The sequence below is a fragment of the Panthera leo genome, chromosome A2 (assembly GCF_018350215.1).
Source record: "Panthera leo isolate Ple1 chromosome A2, P.leo_Ple1_pat1.1, whole genome shotgun sequence".
NCBI lineage: Eukaryota > Metazoa > Chordata > Mammalia > Carnivora > Felidae > Panthera > Panthera leo.
The window spans coordinates 119110374-119130657 of record NC_056680.1 but is presented as its reverse complement, the minus strand read 5'-3'; the positions used below and the strand labels follow the sequence as shown (position 1 = coordinate 119130657).

General features: G+C 43.1%; 1 protein-coding gene across 14 annotated transcripts in view; it reads right to left on the bottom strand.

Annotated features, from left to right (window-relative positions):
• The window catches only part of CREB5 (cAMP responsive element binding protein 5), a 482366-nt gene that overhangs the window by 108274 nt on the left and 353808 nt on the right, over positions 1 to 20284 (bottom strand). The window contains exon 1 of one of the 14 annotated variants that reach the window (XM_042921020.1): positions 18595 to 19196. The exons of the other annotated variants lie outside the window; for them this stretch is intronic. Coding sequence (XP_042776954.1) covers positions 18595 to 18641 — 47 coding nt within the window. The 5' untranslated portion in view covers positions 18642 to 19196. Of the gene's footprint in view, positions 1 to 18594; positions 19197 to 20284 lie in introns of those variants that run through there. 14 annotated transcript variants of the gene reach the window in all.

Genomic DNA, 20284 nt, shown 5'->3' with positions numbered 1-20284 from the left:
ATTTTGTATGGGTTTGTCCTTTGGAAGATGATCGATGTATATTCTATTCAACAGATGACTGATCTGGTTTAGAAAATAAAATTATTGCTAATGTCATTTTAAAATACAAAGGAAAACTATATTGTTCTAAATTTCAGGGTGAAGTGGTTTGGAAAAAAGACCCAGAAACTTCCAGCCTCTCTGAGATTTCTGACTGTACCTTTCTGTCACTATGAGAGCTGGTATCTCCTGGTATATCAGCATCTTGGGGAAACCTACTCTGGTTTTTTCCAGGCCAGGCTGATCCCTACTCTGTGTTTGCACAGCATGTACCAGTCTCTTCACTAGACTGGAGAGAGAGTATCGCAAAGCACAAAGCTAGGGGCGCCTGGGTGGGTCACTCAGTTGAGTGTCTGACTTTGGCTCAGGTCATGGTCTCATGGTTCATGGGTTTGAGCCCTGCATCAGGCTCTGTGCTTGACAGCTCAGAGCCTGGACCCTGCTTCGGATTCTGTGTCTCCCTCTCTCTCTGCCCCTCCTCTACTCACACTCTGTCTCTCTCTGTCGCTTGACAAAAATGAAAGGTTAAAAAAAAAGCACAAATCTTGGCACACAGTAGGAGCCTTGTAGAGGTTTGTTGAACGACTTAATGATGTTACCTCACTGTACATGGTCTTTCATTTCCTGGCAGCAGTACCTCCATGACACATCCATGACAGTCTTCTTATTAAGGGTCACGATAACTTGACACATTATCATGAAAGAACAGTCAGCTTATCATTGACTTGAACAAGGGGATTGGGGGAGGGGCAGAGTTTCTAAGAAACTGGTATCCTCTGTAAGCAACCTTTCCTGAGCTACGTTTCAAGTTCTCCCACTTTGCAGGAGCACTTATCATGAGCTAAATTGATATTAATCTCAAACACTTAATAACATAACAGCAATAGAGCTCATAATAATGACACTTGGCACTTTGCATCTAAGGATCTCAAAGGATCTAGTCATGGGCTGGACCCACAAGCAAAGAAGCCATTGTGCATAGCTTCCCTGTGGACACAGTTGATCCTATCATTAGGTTCTGAGATTGAGACTGTGGCCATACTATGTGCATAAACACACCCACTGCCCACAAACACCCCCAGACATCTACATGCTAAGAGGCAAAAGTGATAAAAAGACGACTGGCCCCAAATGCACTCTTATCTGTATTAGCTGGGTCAAACCTCGAAACACAGATTTGTATTTTGATACACTTGTTTTATTAGGATACTTCTTCCAACCTCGTTCTTGATGTATTTGTAGATATAAACTGGAAATTCCATGTCTGTTCTTTAAAGGCATGAGGTTTTAAAGGGCTTATTTTTCCTTTAAGTTCATTCTGAAGGAAATTTTGTTTAGGCTTAAACATACAGGAGTTTGTGTATAAGGCGTCACTTCTAAGGCACTTTTCCCTTCCTTGGCGGCCGTGCATTTGCCAACGACAGTGACTTGCTCAGTTTCCCATATTATTCCCCAGACAGCCCTATTCCTACTTCCAAACAAATGTGGTATTTGGGGTTTCAAGTTTAGAATGTAATTTGGTATCATTTCAGATGTCTTCCTACAGCTTAATAAACATCTTCCCCAGAGGGACTTGGGGTCTGATTTTAATTTGTGGTAGGGTTATGGTCACAGTAAATGTCAATTTTAGCTATCGACAATAAGCCCTACTAGAAAGAGAAATTGTAAGTGAATGACAGTACATTTACAGGACGTGTGCCACATTATGCTTGCTCATAGGAGTTGACTATTCCCTAAGAAATCCCTTCACTGATCTGTAATGAAAGTCTGGTTTCTCCTCAGGGCTCTGACTGTCAGTCACTCATCGGAAGAGAATGTGCCAATCTGTAGACCAGAGAAAGGTACAGTGAAGTAACCAAGCCCTTCATGATATAGCTTTGAATCCGAATACCCCAGCGACACGTCACTGTGTCAGCCGGGTGATCCTGGGCTGTGTCCTCAAGATCTCCTCAGAGTTTCTATTTCTTCATGTATACAATAAGGTGGCTGAACCAATAATCTTCAAGGACCTTTTCAACTCGAAAGTTATGTAATCGGGTATGATCAAGGGTGGGTAACCTGCCTCGTGGAGAAGCTCAAAACTATTTTTTTTGGAGAAGCAGCACGTCAGTAGGGGATGGGCTTTCCTCAAAGGTGGGACAAATGAGTAACTTGTCACTGGCCTCTCTTGGACATTCCCTATCCTTCAACAAAAGGCAGGTTCCAAAGATCACTGAGTACAGGTCATACGTAGCAAAGTAAGGCAGGAACCAGGGGTGCTGAAGGGTAGGAGAGGAGGGAGGTTTCTTCTCACATGTGAACAAGGATCCTTTTAATTAGCATGTGAAATAAAGGTTTCACTCTTTTGTGCATCAGAGTTAGTCACATATTATTAAGCAGAGTACCATTCTTTAGGAGAGGTAGGACAGGCCCTTAAATAAGCGATTCTGTCTGTTCAATGTGGTGCCATCAGGCCCCATTGGGATTGGGGAAAAAAATGGGCATTCTGAGAATGACAAAAGTCTTCGAAGTCTGACAGTTGTCGGGAAAACTGAGTAGTAAACGCTAGCTTGACCTACCTACTAAAGAGCTAAGACAGCATTCCCTAAGTGCCTATGTTGAGCCCTATGGATGATCTTGTCCATGGTGCCTGGGATGGTTAATTTTGTGGGTCTACTTGACTGGGCCATGGGCTACACAGATGGCTGGTTACACATTATTTCTGGGTGTGTCTGTGAAGGTGTTTCTAGAAAAGATTAGCATCTGAAGGGGTGAACTGAATAAACCAGATTCTCCCTCCAAGGGGTGAGTGGGCATCATCCAAGGTGATGTGGGCATCATCCAAACTACTGAGGTTCTAAATGGAATTTTAATAAAGGAGAAAAGTTGAATTATTCTCTGTCTCTCTCTGTCTCTGTGTCTCTCTCTCTGTCTCTCTCTCTCTCCCTCCTTCCCTCCCATCCTCTCTCTTTCTGCCTGATTGATTGAGCTATGACATCAGCCTTCTTCTGCCCTGGAACAGAGACTTACACATCAGTTCTCTTGGTTCTCAGGCTTTTGGACTTGGACTGAAATTTGTACCACTGGCTTTCCTAGGACTCCAGCTAGCAGACAGCAGATAGTAGGACTTCTAAGCTTCCAGAATTGGCATAAGCCAATTCCTTACAATAAATCATATATAATATGATCATATAATAAATTATATATAAGTGATTATGTAGCAAATTTTATTATATATGTATTCCATATCCTATTGGTTATTTTTTCTCTGAAGAACGCTGAGTAACACAGTGCTCATCTTTAGGCTCTTTTCTCTAGGAAGTGTCCCATATTTCTTTAAATATATGGATGCAATGAATTAGTGGAATCTAGGCATTAACTCTGACATCCCTCATCCTCTACTTCCAATCATTCACTATGTTTTATCTACTCTACCCCCCAGATAGACCTGGAATCCATCCACTTGGTTCCATGTCCATTACCAAGATCCTAGTCCTCTGCACTACAGCCAGAATGATCTCCATGAACCAATGATCTAATCATGACTTTTCCTATTCAACATTTTTCCATGGCTTCCCTCAGCATTTGGGATTTAATAAAATCATCCTTTACATGGTGTGCCTCTTGATGTCTATAGTACTACTTTCCAACCTGACTTGATGTGTTTTACCCATCCTGGCTTTCATTCAATCCCTAGGATGTGCCAAGCTCTTTCTTACCCCAGGGCCTTAATACATCCTATTGCCTTTGCCTAGAAAGGCTAGCCATTTGCTCTTCTGTTGACCAGTTCTTATTCGTCCTTTAGGTCTCAGTTGAAATATCACTTTCTTAAACTTTTCTCTGACCCCCAAACTAAAGGTGCCTCTTATTTAGAGTGTCTCATAGCTTTGTATGTTTTTCCTTCGTGCAAGGTCTAATAATATGTTTATAGGTATGATTATTTACTTAGTGTCGGTCTTTACCATTACACTTCTACCTCCCTGATGGCAGGGCTATATATCTTTTGACTGCCAGAGGTAAAATCATTCTGATTTCCTTTAACCACTGGGAAAATCTGTGCTTACTTACTGGAATATTCTACCCCATTTGGATACAGGAGAAAAAATACCATAATATAGCTAGAAAGAATTCTAGAAGTTAAGAGGATTGATCTAACATAAGTGTATACCACAGTATTTGCCTACATGCTATTAGTAATTGATCTTTCCACCTTTCTGAAGCTGGGGGCTATTTCTTTTGAGAAACACAAAAGCAAAAATGCCAAATGGAAATGTCCATTCCAGGGCGTATAATTTTTGCTTTAGGTCAATGTTGAAGCACTCAACTGTTCTTATGACAGTTAAGTGTTTTCCATTTTTGCCAATGGTTTCAATTGTTGAGGCTCTCCAGATGGGTCAAAACCCATAACTTTTATGTAAGGTTCCCAAGCGTTTAATATATATGCCAAGAAAACCTCTTCAGTTAAAATAGGGCATGAAAAACTATAGTTACATGTGCCTTGGACTGCTTTCCTTATAAGGTAGAACACTGAAAAAAGATCTTCTGGGTTTTTTACTCAAAAACAAAGTAAACAAAATCAGTGATGTCAAAGTCCAGTGTGGCTGAGAAAATTCATTTCCTTAATATGGTGTGGGCTCAGGAGTGATGGGGAGAGAGCGGACATCCAGGAATGATGGTCTGCTGCAGGCTTCTGGCAAACTTTTTGGCCTATTGGTTCACAGCCAGTGTTTTTCTTCATAAATGAATTCCACATCTTTATTAAGTTAAGTATTTCTTTTTTTATTATTATTTGAAACATACTTTAAATATTTTGTTTTATGACGTCCTGGAAATTGATACAATTCCTTCCAGATCAAGGAAGATGGAAAAATCAATTACTTTTTTTTTTTACACTGAGAGTGATTATACAAAAATTATGCCCCAATTTATCCATTACTATGAATATCATTTGACGTCATGTGTGAACAACACAAGACAGCCAGAATTAAAGGCGTCTTTCCGATTAGATGAATCAGTCACTTTCACAGAAAAGCCCTAATGGTTATTAAATAGAAATACACCCCTAGTGTGAGTTGATTTGTAGAAAACTATGTCGTAAGAATTACAGATTTTTAAATTGCAATTAACCTTTTATAAGAAAAATCCCCGTAAGAACAAATCAGAAGACATCAAAAGCCTGACCTGAGTGTCTGATGTCAGATCCTTTACACAAACAAGTTATGGTTTGCAATCCAGAAACTGAATCTTATTAAAATGAATTTTATCTGACATAGATGGAATTTCAATGTTGGCCTATTTACAGATGAGTTAATGGGGTTTATCCAAAAATGGAGGAATTTTTAGGGTCCTTTCATTCATGAGAACCATGGTTCAAAACGCAGAGGAGGACTGAGGGGGAAACATGAAGCCCAGCCCTTAGTAGAAACTAGAGTTGCCTTCCTCACACTCTTCAAAACCCAGTTCTCAAAACCTCCTAATGGGTTTCACTGTTTTCTTTCCCGTGCTTATCATAATCAGGGAACCACACATTTGCATCTCTAATGGACCCTTTTCAAAAGTGTGTTGACATTTCAGTAGGTTTTGAATAGCTCTTAATGCTTCTCTCAATTTGGTCAGATGCCCACAGATCTCCTTATATGGATGGGTCTCAACATATAGACTGTCTGCTTTACTCATGGATTGTTGTGTGTGTGTTTTTTTTTAATCCCTGGGAACCTATCTTAATTATACTCTTAAAAAAGTGAAAACTCAGAAGTCAGATGACTCAGAAAATGAGTATTTAGCTGGATATCCACACGCAGGGACAGCATCTTAACTACCTCTGTGAACTCAGACACAAGTCAAAAGCATCATCCCTTGTGTGGTAAATTCACTTTTTGGAGCTGCTATTTTTGTCAAAAGGAAATAGATATAAATAAGACCATCAAGATAAACATAGGTTAGGGGAGAAATCAGGCAGGGAGCTCATCATCTGAGCAAAAACTACACCACAGTTTTTTTACTCCTTGCATTTTCTACAAGAACTGAGGACCCAGAGGGCTTGCAAAGGAGCAATTTCAGTCCCACCTACTTTCTGTGGCTTCAATAAAAAATGCGATCCAACAGAAACACAACTAAAATTATTTTTTAAGTTTGCTTTTTTAACTCAGTTCCTGCTATGTTTCAGGAACGGGGGCTGGGAGTGAATAAAAGATAATCCTGGCCCTTAAGAAATTCATCAGAAAGAAAGAAAGAAAGAAAGAAAGAAAGAAAGAAAGAAAGAAAGAAAGAAAGAAAGAAAGAAACTAACTCATCATCTATTAAGAGAACTACACAAGGCAAGTAAGTATAATGGGTGTAATGGGAGAACCCCCCCCACCCCAGCCGCAATGATATCTAACACCATGGGGGTTTGGGGGGAAGGGTCCTAGAAGAAGAAACAAAGGAACTGCTCCGGGAAAGAAGAGATGTTAGCTCTGCACTGCATGTGTGTGCACACACACACACGTGTGTGTGTTCATGTACGTGTGTGAGACAGTAAGGGAGAGGGAATATTGGTAGTAGGGGCTCCGATCTGAGTTAACCATCTGTGCAAGGCGGGTTGTTAAAGTACATCAACATAGGCCAAAAGTATATTAAATAATTACTGATGTTCATAGCTTAACGTGAGATGAAAACAATCTCTTTGGATGGTACCAATCCCTACCTAGAAATACAGGCTCTCTGATGTGCATTCACTCAGGCTGATCCCCTTGTAGATGCCAAATTGAGAAATGCATATATTTAGAATTTTTAAAACTGATATTCCAGTATTTTCTGTAGATGGCTGAGTTATAAACTATGAGAACCATTTGATAGGCCATTCTGCACTATTTGATCCTTTTTGAATTAGGGGGCAGTGGAATAAAGGAAGAGATTTCGGGTAAGTGGGAGCAGGGAGGTGCTGGGAGCTCCAGGCAGGGGCTCAGCATTTTTTAGAATCAAAGGAGCCCTTCTTGGCCCTATTATCCCTATATTAAATTGCGTTGGAAAGGGTAAAAATGCAGCGAGAATTTGGCCCTATTTTTACTGATTCTAAAGTCTTTTCCAAGACAGAAAGTTGGTATAACTGGAGTTTTCTCTCCCAGATTTCTAGTTTCCATTTCTTACTTTGAGCTCCATAAAGCTAGATGGGTATGAGTTAGGGGTGGGTATATATTTTAACCATCACTTTTATGCAGCATTTTCATTGGAGGTGCCTGAAAGTAGTTTTCTGTGTTTCTTGTGACTTTTACTCTCCCTTTTGGATGCTCCTTTTGCAACAAATTAATTTCAGTTCCTAGGGAGGAAGGTCCTACCTCAAAGCACTGTGTCAAATGCTGCACTAACAAAATAATCCATAATAACGGATTTCCCCATTATTTCTAGCACAGAGTTAAAACATAGATTTAAAGATAGGAGTTTTTTGTTTGTGTGTTTGTTTTGGGTTTTGGGTTTTTTTTGTGTATTTTACTTGTTGTTTTTTTTTTTTTCTTTTGGTCTATATGACTTGAAACCTTTTGAAAAGTAGGTTGTTGTCCCCTCGTTTCTAAATCAATATTGGCAGTCACTGAATGCACCCTTTCTTTCAAAGGAAAGGAAAGGAAAGGAAAGGAAAGGAAAGGAAAGGAAAGGAAAGGAAAGGAAGGGAGGAAGGAAGGAAGCAAACCTTGGTGATCCCAGCTTAACTATGAAAAGGAAACAAGAGGGCATGAGACAAGGTAGCTTCGAGCCCACGCCTTCCCATCCACACTCTTTCACTTGCTTGCAGCTCTCACTCAAATCCCACTCCTTCTGTGCTGTTGCATATGAAAAATGAGGTTGTAAAAGTGTCAGCCACCTTTTGACTAGCTAGTAGGAATAGCTAGTAAAAGCTAATTGGAAGCCATTTCATCCATAAGATGTACGGCTCTCAACAGATCAATCCCTGGGTCCTTAATCTGTTGCTCCTGAGTTTCCTCAGGCCGGTAAGAATTCTGAATTCTGAAGAATTCTGGAGAAGCTCTAAAACAGCTTATCAGATCGAGAAGCTATAACAGAATTCAAGTTTCCAAGACCATTCCCAGCAACTTGAAAACCTCAACCCATGCCCTGCCTCTATAATATATAGCATTTCCACACTGTGGCTGTTTTAATAAGCCAATGGATATTTCGCTCCAATCTGTTTGCTTTTAGTGGGCTTTCTTCCCCTCTCCAAAGAAGCTGGAATTATGCTGTCAGACAAATGACTAGAATAACCGTGCATTGCTCTAGACACCAATGAATAAAATATATCAAATGGTGCATATCCCTAGAGTGTATTATTCCACTTAGAAAATGGTATAATTGACTTTGGGTAGTGTAGGGGGAAAAAATCCAAGTATTTTTGAGTTGTAGGGTTATTTTCTAGTAATTGCCCAACTTGAAACTTTAGTTTGTCAATCAGACAGTTCTCTTAGCCTTATAAAGGGTTTTTTTTTTTTTCAGGGGGCAGGGGTGGTGAGGGGGAAGAAGAGGTTATTGAAGGAGAACTAAGAAAATGGCTAAGCCCCACAGGCCTTTTTTCTTGTCATAAAGTTGTTGTCAAAAAGATTCGCTATTATGTCTGGGATGGGTGAACTCCGTGGCATTTTGCGTTCAGTAAAAATGTCTCAAACCATTTTTCAAACATTTTGAGGTTTGGCAAAAACCTGAAATCCATCTTGCCAAGCACTTTCCCCCCTTAATTCTTAAACCCATGTGTCTTTCAAGGGAAATTTAATCCGTATGTTTCTGATTCATTTACACTTAACTCATCAAAATGGTGTTTTGTAAGAGCTATTTGATGTTCAAGAAGTCTTATGAGCTTCTCTTTTTATAAGTCTGAAAAGTCTTTCTTTCTGAGAACCAGAAAATTGTATTTTACCAGCTGTAAGCCAAATGATTTGAGCTGTGTTAAAAAGCAGGAACCTGCTGAATTTAGGAGGCAAAAAAAAAAAAAAAAAATTGTGGACACGATGCATAAATAAAGGTCCTCACATGTCTGCCTGCTCATGCATCTGCCAAAGACCTTTCAGACTCCTTCTTCCCTGGAGAAGCCTAGACCATGGGGCCTAAGAACAAGCTAAAAACTGACTCGGGGTACAACTATGGTCCTAGAGCAAAAATTCCCATGGGTTCCGAAGATCCCCAATAGAGAATCTCAGCTCAGAATCAACAGAAGTAAAACCTGGTGTGTTCCGTGAGATGAATCTATTACCTAGGAGATAAAATGGTCATTGAATTCCAGCACTAGAAGGGACTTACGAAATTTGGAGTCTCAAGGGCTCCTGAGAAGAGGCGCAGACTTGAGTTAAGGGAGCAGCTGTGGGCCAGTGGGGGCTCTGTCTTCCATGCTTGGCTTCCAAATGAGAGGATTTTCCAGAAAGTACTTGGAGAGTAAATCCAGTTTAAAATTTGTTTAAAAACAAATACCTTAATTTTATATGAGGACCCCAAGGTTTGGGGAAGGAATCCTGGAGTGTTGGGACAGAACTGGCAACATGCCCCAGGTCTCCTGACCATTGTCCATCATTCTTGTGACGTGTCCACCATGTCAATGCTTTTCCAACTCTGAATGTAGTTCATTAGTGGGTCAATTGGTGAGGAATTGGTAAAATCAGTTTAATCTGACGTGACTAGTATCTCAGAAAAATGAATGGAATATCAGATATCCAAGAACGTCATACGCAGTAAAAATTAAGTACTGTTTCATCAAACTACACACACACACACACACACACACACACACACACATGTAAACACACACATGTGAGGATACTGGGCTACAAGATAAAATATTTCTTACTGTCGTTCATATCAAAAAAGTTTCAAAGCCACTTTACCACCTGCAAAACAAGACAAAACAAAACAAAAAAACATGTTTCTTTTACTCGACGTTCAGCCATTAGCAGTTTTCAGTTTGCCTCATTAAAGACCACATGGTTAAACAGACCCAGAATGATACTTCTCACCTCATGGAGGAAATCCTATGAATCACTAGCCTATTGCACCAAAGATGGTTATTTCGCAGATGAGGAGAAATGGACAAAGAACAAATGTGTGGTGGAGGCAGGAAGGGAGGGGGGCCAGATACCTAGCTGAGAAAAGAAAGGGTCATCTTCTTCCTGATATGATTTACAAATGACAGGAATGATTTCCAACTTGCATCCTGTGCAACAGCACAGGGGGAGCTTCAGACATATTAGCACCAGCATATTTCCAAAGTGCATTTTCCAAGCACTTAACAATCATTAATTAGTTAGAAACATCCTTTCAAGGTCGGGAGGCATAATAGTTCATCTTCACACAGCAGAGCTTTGGAGACTTCAGGGAAGCCGAATTGTACAGCACCTGGATAATTACTGTGGGAAGATTAATTGGGTTAACTGGCTGTGAAGAATCTTGTGATAAAGCATTATGAAAAACGCTGCCCCCGTCACACTGTGAGATGTCAGAGCTGGCATCCTTTGTGCCTAACAGCTGAAAGCTGCCTCCATGGGAAAGGATGCAAAGTCATTAAAACAACTATGAATTACCCTTTGCGCGCTCTCTCTCTCTCTCTCTTTTTTTTCTTTTTCAGAATCGTAATGAAGTGACAAGTTTTCTGTGGTCACAGAGTGCCTGAGTCTCTTTGGGATTAAAGTGCGAAGTGGGTTGTGTTGGGAATTGTGGTCTAAAACCGGTCCCTAGGTGGGCAGGAAGAGGGAGGAAGCAGCAAGTTTCAGAGCCCAGAGGTCACATCCTGCAGGTGGGTGGGTGCTGGTTCTGGGGCGGATTCCAAACTCTGTCCTCATCAGACACGCACTCAGTGCAGTGAGGGCTGGTGCAGGGAGAGGGAGGAAGGCGAGAGTGGTGGGAAGCAGAGAGCCAGACTCCTGGACGGTTACCCCATCTCATTTATGGCCCAGGGACAGCACGCCCCACCCACTAACGAGACACCAGGGAGCTTTTGGCCGGAGGTGGAAAGCGAGCTATCTTGTCCATTTATTTCCCCGTCCCTCCCTCCAGACCGGAGGGTGGAGTCACTGTACTGCTAGGTGCCTGAATGACTCTGAGCTTCTCAAGCCAGCTGGTCGGTCTCCCCTGTGCCCCTGCTCATCTGAGTCTTTCTTTGCTCTCTCCCACCACATCCTCCCCAGGAGCCAGAACTCAAAAGAGGCCCGAAAAAGCATACGCTTGAGCAAGAAGATGGAGCTCTTGGCACTGGGAAACCCAATAGCCTGGCGGGGCAGACATGTGTTTCTCACTGCATCCGAGCCAGGTCCTGGCCCTGCCACCAAAGAGCTTTACGATAATTCATCTCTCTGCTGTATGGATACTGGATAATTCACCACATCTCCAGGTGGCCTCGATTTCTGAATCTATAAAATGAACGGTTCCGCTGAAGGATCTCTAGGGTTCCTGCCTTATCGATGCATTTAGAATTATGGGATTATTATTCTACCGCTAAGAAGTTCTGGATGGTGAGAGGGAAGCCTAACGAGCTGACGTCCCCTGTGACCTGTACACTGAAGCTTCCTCGTTGCCCAGGATGGAAGGAAGAGGCCAGAAAGCAGCCATGTTCCAAGCTAGGTCAAGAAGGGAATTAATAAAAATGGTGTGGCTAGAGAGAGGCCACTGTGCAATCGTGTAAGGGTGGATACTGCCTGAGAGCCAGTGAAGGCGAAAATGCAACGCGAGAGTAATTTACATCTACATTTACACTAAATGGGTTTATCATAATTGCTGTTATTATGATTAATTCCTGAGGAATTAAAGAAGATCAGCCTTTTATTGCACTGCGGCTGAGCTGACTGAAGTATTCAAACAAGTAAGAAGGTTAAGAAGACACAGATGCAAAAGGAAACCTGCTTTATGCCATCTAAAGAAGAAACCTACTACTTAACTAGATAAAGGTGGGGGTTGGGGGCCGGGGGGAGTGGGTAAGACCTGCCTCTTCTTGGCACTGAAATAAACTGCTTTACAGAGAGATCTGAGACCTCATTTTCTGGCCAGTGAAGAGGTCTGGTGACACAGAACAGGGTCCACAATAGGACTCTCCTCTCCCCTCTCGTACTGCTCACAGTCTCACCCGCCTTCTGTGACTCAGTTTACCTGTCAGGGAAGGAACTGCTGAATGACAGCATTTCTCTTTACCTTACTGATGCCCCAAATGTATCATCATCCAGACTTTCAAAAATGTCAACCGGTCCTATTATTAAATAACTAACATTTACCGAACATCTACTATGCTGAGTGCTTTATAGTCACCATTTCACGGACCCTGTCTCGTAGATGAAGTAAATGTGGCTCAAAACTTTCAACAGACTGTCAACAGTCACATAGCTAGCAAGTGGCAAAGCCAGAGTTGGAACACAGATCTGACTCCAACACAATTCATAGGGCACAATCCCATGGGCCGTATCAGATTTCGAATAAATGGGTTCCACCTCTGACAAGAGCTTGCTTCACAGACCTTCCCTTAGCAGTAACATGGACCCCACCGAGGGCAGAGTGGCAAAGCCAGGGGGGCCGCCAAGAGGTCCACAGGCTAGATGAGGCCAACCTGGCCTCTCTGCCATATCAGCACATGTCCAGCTCAAGGACTTCAATTCTTCAAAGATCTTTGATTTAAAAGGAAAAAAAAAAAAAAGTCCACGGGCTCCTAAAACACAGCAACTCATAGTAGGCATTCCAGCTTACATAACACAACCCGTTGGCCTCATTTCCATCTCCCATTAAGATGAGTGATTGAGTCTGTGCATTAATAGATACCTTGGCATTCATTTGGAGCCTTATTATTATTTTTTCCAGGCTTTGTTTTTTTGGACACATCCAGTTCTATTGCAGTCATTCAGACGCCAAAGAAAGAAATCATACATAAGGTAGAATTCAACTTTTGGTATTCTGTGGAGGAAAGGAAGACTTTGCTGATAGCTGGATGGGCTTCGTCTGTCGCAGAACCACTGTCGCGCTCTCCATAATGACTGCGGACTATTGATTAATTCTTCCTGGGGACAGTGTTGCTTCATCAGTCATTAAATAAGCTTTCTTGCCAGTGTAAGTGCAAGAAGAAAGATGTATGGACTTGTTATAAAGTGTATATGTACTATGTAGTGGGCTTTGGAGTTCTAAGGCAGGTCAATTTCAGTTTTCAGGGATGTAATTAGCCAGGGAACCCGGTTTGTTGCAACAGAGACTCATGAAATACATAAATTTGAAAGCACTGGTGGTACTCTCTAAGAAGACTAGGAAAGACTGTTTACAAATCACAAACAATTTAGACCACAGAATTTTGATTGGCTTCACCCACCCTTATCAATGCCACTCATTTTCCTTCCTCCTCTCAGCTATTCCCCACATCCCTGGACTATGATCACTCATTCAGGTACTTGCACTCACACCTTTCTGCAGTCCAGTGCAAAGGAGTCCCCTCCAAAGGTCAAAGGCCCATGTAAACCAGACAAAAAGGGAGCAGAAAACAGAAGCCAGTGTTCAAACTACTGCTTCTTTTTTTTTTTATGTTTATTTATTTTTGAGAGAGAGAGAGAGAGAGAGACAGAGCGTGGGTGGGTGGGGGGTGGACAGAGTGAAAGGGAGACAGAGAATCTAAAGCAGGCTCCAGGTTCTGAGCTGTCAGCACAGATCCCGACGCGGGGCTCAAATTCGTGGACCACGAGATCAGGACCTGAGCCGAATTTGGATGCTTAACCCACTGAGCCACCCAGGGACCCCGCTTCTTTTTTTGTTTTTGTTTTAAGTGCAGTTCCAGATTTGACTATCCCACTTTCTATCAGGCACATGACAGTGCTCATTCTCTCTCATCAGTCCATACTAATCTCTGCCTCTTAATGACCTGGCCTTCCTGACCAACACTTAACTAAAAAAAATGTGAGAAGACATTTTTATCACACAACTTGAAACAGCCTGGGCCCCATTTCCAGCATAGACTCGGGGATCCTCGAATGGAGCCCCGGAGGTAACGTTTTGAGCCCCATTACTGTTACATCATTCCACGAACCTCGCCATCACAGTACTTTTCCACTTGCCACCTTTGAAATCCCCTTCTCTTCGGTCCCCAAACACCATTTGACCACCAGAGAAGATACATGAGGGGAGGTAGCAAGCTTAAGCAGCCTCACTCAACTCTCAAGATACACATTGCACCCATACGGTACTCAGATCTAAACCTCGTATTCAAGCCAGGAATGGAACCCAGTTCTCAGGAGCGAAATCACTCACCTCCATTACACTTCATTTCCCATTCACGGAGCCACAGCTGAGCATGAATGAGGACGTAAGTCTTCTCCCCAACCTCCCTCGTTTTCATCTCTCCCTCCACTCGGGGTGCTGGCAATTTGTCAGTCCTCACCTCACTTTAATGTGAATGGTGCCTTTGCTTCTCTTGTACCTGATATGACTTCAGACCTGCTTGCTTTTCTGGATAAGAAGGAGCATAAGGGAAGACAGGCAAGCGAAGGAAGAAGGCTGAGTGATGTGTGAACAAGCGGCCCAGTTAGAGTCTGAAGTTGGTTACCTGCACAGAGCCTTCTCCCAGAGAAGCCTTTACGGCCATTCTCATTGTAGTAGGAGCTAAGACTTGACTTCCTGTGATCCCACTGCACGCTGTGAGTGAGATCTTAAAAGAGATCTCTACCCCTCCCAACTCCCATGGTAGGCATGGTTACCCTCATTTTACACAGAAGATAGAAACTATGGCACAGTGAGGTTTTAAGTGGCTCGCCAAAGTCACACAACTGGTAAGCGGAAAAGTGATTTGAACACAGGCACCTTTTGACCCCAAAGGCCGTGCTCTTTTCAGGAAACCCTACACTATTTCTCTGATCAATAGATGCTTGACCCCTGGTGCCAGAGATGTATCCAGCAGGGCAAAGATGAGAAGGCAAGAGGAAGAATGCGGCATTTAGCACTGGCTGCGGTTAAGCTCAGGCATGGACAGTTGGCATTTCTCAGCTCCGTGCCTGCGTACAGAGGGAACACATCTGTGCCTCTTCTGTTGTGCCATCAGAGCCTTGCCTTGCCTCCCCCTTCACCTGTTAACATGTGAGGCATGGTCCCAGGGACCCCTATGGAGAGCAAAGGGGCCATTCAGACCGTGCCCCAAAAGAAGGTAAAACATAGACAATGTCACCAAGATTCCCCACTGACAAGTGCTAACATGAGGCCCCCAACAGTCATGATGGTGGTGGAAAGTTTGCCAGTGATGATGAGATAGACCTAGTGTGGCGTGAACTCAAGGGGTCAGAGCTTGTCTGGCCCTCAGTTTGCACACCGATAAAAACAACACACACATAAACAAATAAAGCCAGAAAAACTGAATAAGGGCCGTGGATCACAGCAATGTCCGTATTCTGGCTGCGATATTTACTATCGTTTTGTAAGATGTCACCGCTGGGGGCAACAGGCTAAAGGTACGTGGGATCACTATTACTTCTCACAAATGCACACAAGTCAACAGTTCTCTCAATAAAAATGCCAATTACAAAAACAATACTCAAAAGAAAAACTTCAAACAAAACAATCTCCAGACAGTGGAGCTGATGATTCTTTGATTCTTACCCTTTCGGGCCACCCTGGGGATGAAGTGAGACAATATTCCTCTGACCCAAGAGCACGGCTGGGCTCACGCTCCTTGCCCTGCCTCCCTGTCAGTTGTAAGCAGGACATTTCTGATTATGGGTGAACAACTCAGAGCCAAGTCAACAGAGATTGTAATGCTCTAAAAAAAGAAATCATGCCCTCTTTATTCCTGAAGAGTCTCAAGCACACATTTGGCACTCATCAAACTTTGCACAATGACTAATAACCTTCACCGGTGGTTTCGTTTCAGCTCCGGATAATTCTTCCCCCCAGATAGGCATAGTTGTGGCCCTTCTCCCTATGCACAATTAAGCCTGGTCCAGAAATACTTTACAATAAGGCCACGGCCCTGGAATTTGGCTGAAGAATGGGGATATTGTTTGGGAAAATCATCTTTCTAAGAAGCACAAAAGTTTTGCCTTTCATATTCTCTGAAGTTTTAAAATGTAGCCTGCAATCTCAACTAAAAACTTGAGTTTGTGTTAAAATGACTGAACCTGGGGAGCCTGGATGGCTCAGTCGGTTAAGCGTCTGATACTTGGTTTCAGCTCAGGTCATGATCTCACAGTTCATGAGATCAAGCCCCCCACCTCCATTGGGCTCTGGGCTGACAGCACAGAACCTGCTTGGGATTCTCTCTCTCCCTCTCTCTCTGCCCCTCTGCCTGCTCCTTCTATCTCTCTCTCTCTCTCTCAAAATAAGTAAGTAAAGACTTAAAAAAATGTTTTTAAATAAAATTACTGAAACATATCAAAGAATCATGTAATCTTTTGGGGGGAATAAATTCATTACAAATACTGTTCTGTATCACTATGAGTGAATGAAACATACTTGTCTGCTGCACTTTCACCATCATTTTATGCATCTGGGAAACTTGCAGGATCAGTGAATTCTCCCTCGCTATTCTGCCACTCTTTCTGACAGACTCACCTACATAATCATCTCTCTTTGAGGACCCCTTGCAGGTAGCATCTGAAAACCCAGGCTTTCACAAGAGGAATCATCATGCCAAAAAGCAAAAACAAAAAACGATCTTCAAAGTGGGGAAAGACATGTTTCTCCTCACCCTCCTCCATTCATTGAAGGCACGAATGCATCTTGAATTCAAATGTACTTTTCTCTGAAAGGCTATGCCAAATACCTTTTAGCAAAACTTTTACAGACCACGGACACAGACACAGACACAGAACTTTCCAGCTGGAAGGGACTTCAGAGACCATCTCAGATTGGTTCCACACGTGGGGGAGGGGCTTACAGCCCACCTTGTCTGCTCCCTCATTTCAAAATGAAGCCCAGATGCTTTAAGTGATTTGCTCAAGGTCATCAGGATTTGCACTCAGGCCTCTTGACCTCCCACCACACCATGCTATTGCTTCCAAAAATTACCTCTACCTTCCCTGCCCCTTCCATCACTGCCCAAAAAAGGAGAGAGGGAAGAAGATCCTTAAAAAGTCACGATCAATTATATGCAAAACATGCAGTCAACAAATAAACGTAAACACCTCTCTGGTACATGCCCCAGGCCTCATTATGCATCTCACTGTATGATGATCACGGTGAAATGAGCAAAGAGAAGTTTTGGAGTAGCCAGGAGTCAGGACTGCTCTCAGGGGGGCCGGGTCTCTAGTTGTAGAGGGCTTCAGTTGGTAACTATATAATGATGCTGGATGGTTTCAGAAAGTTCTCAGCCTGAGCAGTGCAACACAGCATTAAATATATTTTATGACACACACAGAAATGTGGTAGTAATTTTCAAAATATAAGTCTCTCTCTCTGGGTACACAAGATCCTGGAAGCATTAAGAACAGCATCGTCTGCCCTTCTCTCCATTTATTTAGTGTTAATTCCTGACTCGCCAACATTAACTGGCTGGGTCCAGACAAATCAATCAGGAAGTTTTCATCATCTCTCCCACAACCCCGGCATATCACCTTAAAATTAATTCAAGAACACAGAAGTCCCAGCGATAGCACTGGCTTAAGTTGTCACATAAAACAACAGAAAGTTAAAATCCTCAGGCAAACGCACAGGCGCTGTTCACAGGAGCTGAAATAATGGGCAAAAGACGGCCGCTACCTCGGCAGTTCGGCATCTATTCCTGTAAAAGCCTACAGTCTATTCTTAATAATAAATGCAATAGCACACCACACCGAATCCTTTTCCAGGCATTTGCAATTCACCAGTTACACTCAGAAAGCACCCCCCCCCCACGCCATCACTTCACTTCGACCTTCTGAAAAGACAACCGTTTTGAGCCATTTAAGAAACAGAGAGAGAGAGAGAGAGAGAGAGAGAGAGAATCCTGGTGGAAAATAATACACAGCTGTGATAATATCATGTTTTTTTAAATACCATAATATAGTTTTACTTTTAATAATAAAAGATAAAAAAGGGGCGTCTGTGAATAATTAGAGATTGCAGTCTGAAGCCAGTTACAGTCACTGCAATTGATAATAAACTGAAAACCCCTTGAGAGCAGGTAAATGCTTTGCATCCCTGACCCCCTTGCTCTCACATTACTTAACTACCCTGCGGTTCTTGCATTACATCACCATTGAAGCGATTGGTTCCTGCATTTTAACTCTCTCCCTGTCTCCTCCGATTAGGAGCGACACCGCAGCAAAGAAACTTCGCCCGAGTTTGCTCTTTCTCGCTTCGCTTTTTATTTGTGGCCTCTTTGCTCCTGTCGCTCTGGCTTGCTCTGCCTTTTTTTTTTTTTTTTTGCCCAACCCCGGCCTCGGTTCAACTCATTCAGGTCGCTGTGCTAGAACAAAAACTCTTATCAAAGTGAAAAGAAATGCCTCTTCGGGACAAGAAGAGGAGCGGAGGGGCTGGGGAAAGAGGAGAAGGAAGAAGAGGAGAAACAAAGACGGGCAGAAAGGGGAGAAGGGGAAGAAAAAGAAGAGAAGGAGGGGGAACGAAGACTGGAGAAAAGAAGGTGGTAGGGGCAAAAAAAATTCTATAAAATCGGGAAAAAAGAAAATAAAATTAAAAACAAACCTCATGGACATCACTGAGGCTGAATTCCCTCCTGAGGTGCAGAACATGAGAGCTCTGGAATGAGTGTGTGTAGAATTTGAGCCAAAGCTTAACTAGCCTGAGTGAGTCATATCCTTCCCACTTGATTCCAGGCCAAGCGATGATGTAATGCGCTGGCCCTTCTCTTGCGCCTAGCTCTGGCTCTCTCCCTCCGGCTCGCTCACTTGCTCGCTCTTTCTCCTGGGCTCGCCCTCCTCCCCCTTCTCCTTTTTAGCTCAGTGCTGGTGAAGTCACCATTTAAATCTGGCAGAAACTGAAGCAAAAACTTCAATGTAACCAAAACAGCCCCAGGCCGAGTTCCAGACTCAGGGAGCCTTCGTGGTGCAATTGCCCTTAGAAACGAGTAAACAGAGGGGGAAACAGTGCCGCCTGGGGAGGGCCCAACAGCTGCCTCGTACTCAGAGAGGGACCGGGGGTTCTGTGGTCCACTGGTTCCGATTTAAACACAATATGCTGGTTACAAAAAGAAAAAAAAGAAAAAAAAAAAGTCCCCGCGTTTGGAAACAGGAGTGGAGACACCAGCAGAGGTGGAGTCCTAGTGGGTGAACCATCAGGTTGGAAGGACAGGGCTTGACCAACCAAGACAGGTCCCCAGCCCAAGCTTTCCTTCAGGTGACACGGTTTCCATTGCTCAAGGCTCCTTTTTTTTTTTTTTTTTTTTTTTTTTCCTGGAGCTGGATGGGATTTTCTGTCGCTGGATGCCAACCACCGGCCCTCCAGAGATTTCTCACATCTGACCTCCCTGTCAGCAAGGGCAGCCCCACTTTGGGGCCAAACACGTGCCTGCGTCTGAAACCATCAAGAACTGGGAAATCATAGTGGCTTCTCCCCCGGCCTGTGCTGGGCAGAAGGGAAAAGGCCCCCCTCCCTGGTCGCAAAACACAAAGCTTGTCTTTCTGAGATTGGCACCCCACTCTCAGGTGAGCTGTCCAAAGAAGAGGGGATTAAAACACGTCCATCCTCAAAATGAAAGACAAGCTATCTGTTCCTCTACCTGCTGGGGGTGGGGTGGGATGGGGGGCGGGGACCAGTGCAGGTGGGGCTGTCTGTGAGTTTAAAAGGATACAGGGAGAACAAACAGTATGTGTGTCTCTCCTTTAATTACAGAGTGAGGATAAACCAGCCTGGGGTGGTGGTGGTGGGGGGGGGTGGGGGGGGAGTCAAACATCACTTCACTAACAGCAGTGAAGCCCTTTTAACTGCAGATTCTATCCTTCACTTCACACTTCTGCCCAGGACTTTACCTAGAACAGTCCAGAGACTCGCTGCTTTGTTAGCACAACTTTTTTTTATCCTACCTTCTCTCCCTTCAATCTTCCTCTCACCCTTCAATGCCTCCTTAAAAAAAGGGAGAAAAAAATGTGATTTTGAAAAAATGGGAAGTTCACTAGAATTTTTTTTTAAATACCACAAAAGCAGAAGAAAGGCGTGGGGTTGCAAGGTTTGGTTGTTTTGTTTTTTTTTTTTTTGGTTTGGGGGTTGTGTTTTTTGTGTTTTTTTTCAAAAATAATCATAGCTTTTGCCAGAGTCTATTGCCTCTCATTGGTTTTGTGACCCATGAACTGAATAGGTGCTACAAACATTTGTATCGTCTCCTGTTGCCAAGCGGAGAGGATCCCAACTCCTACACTCCGCAGTTCAGAGAAATCTC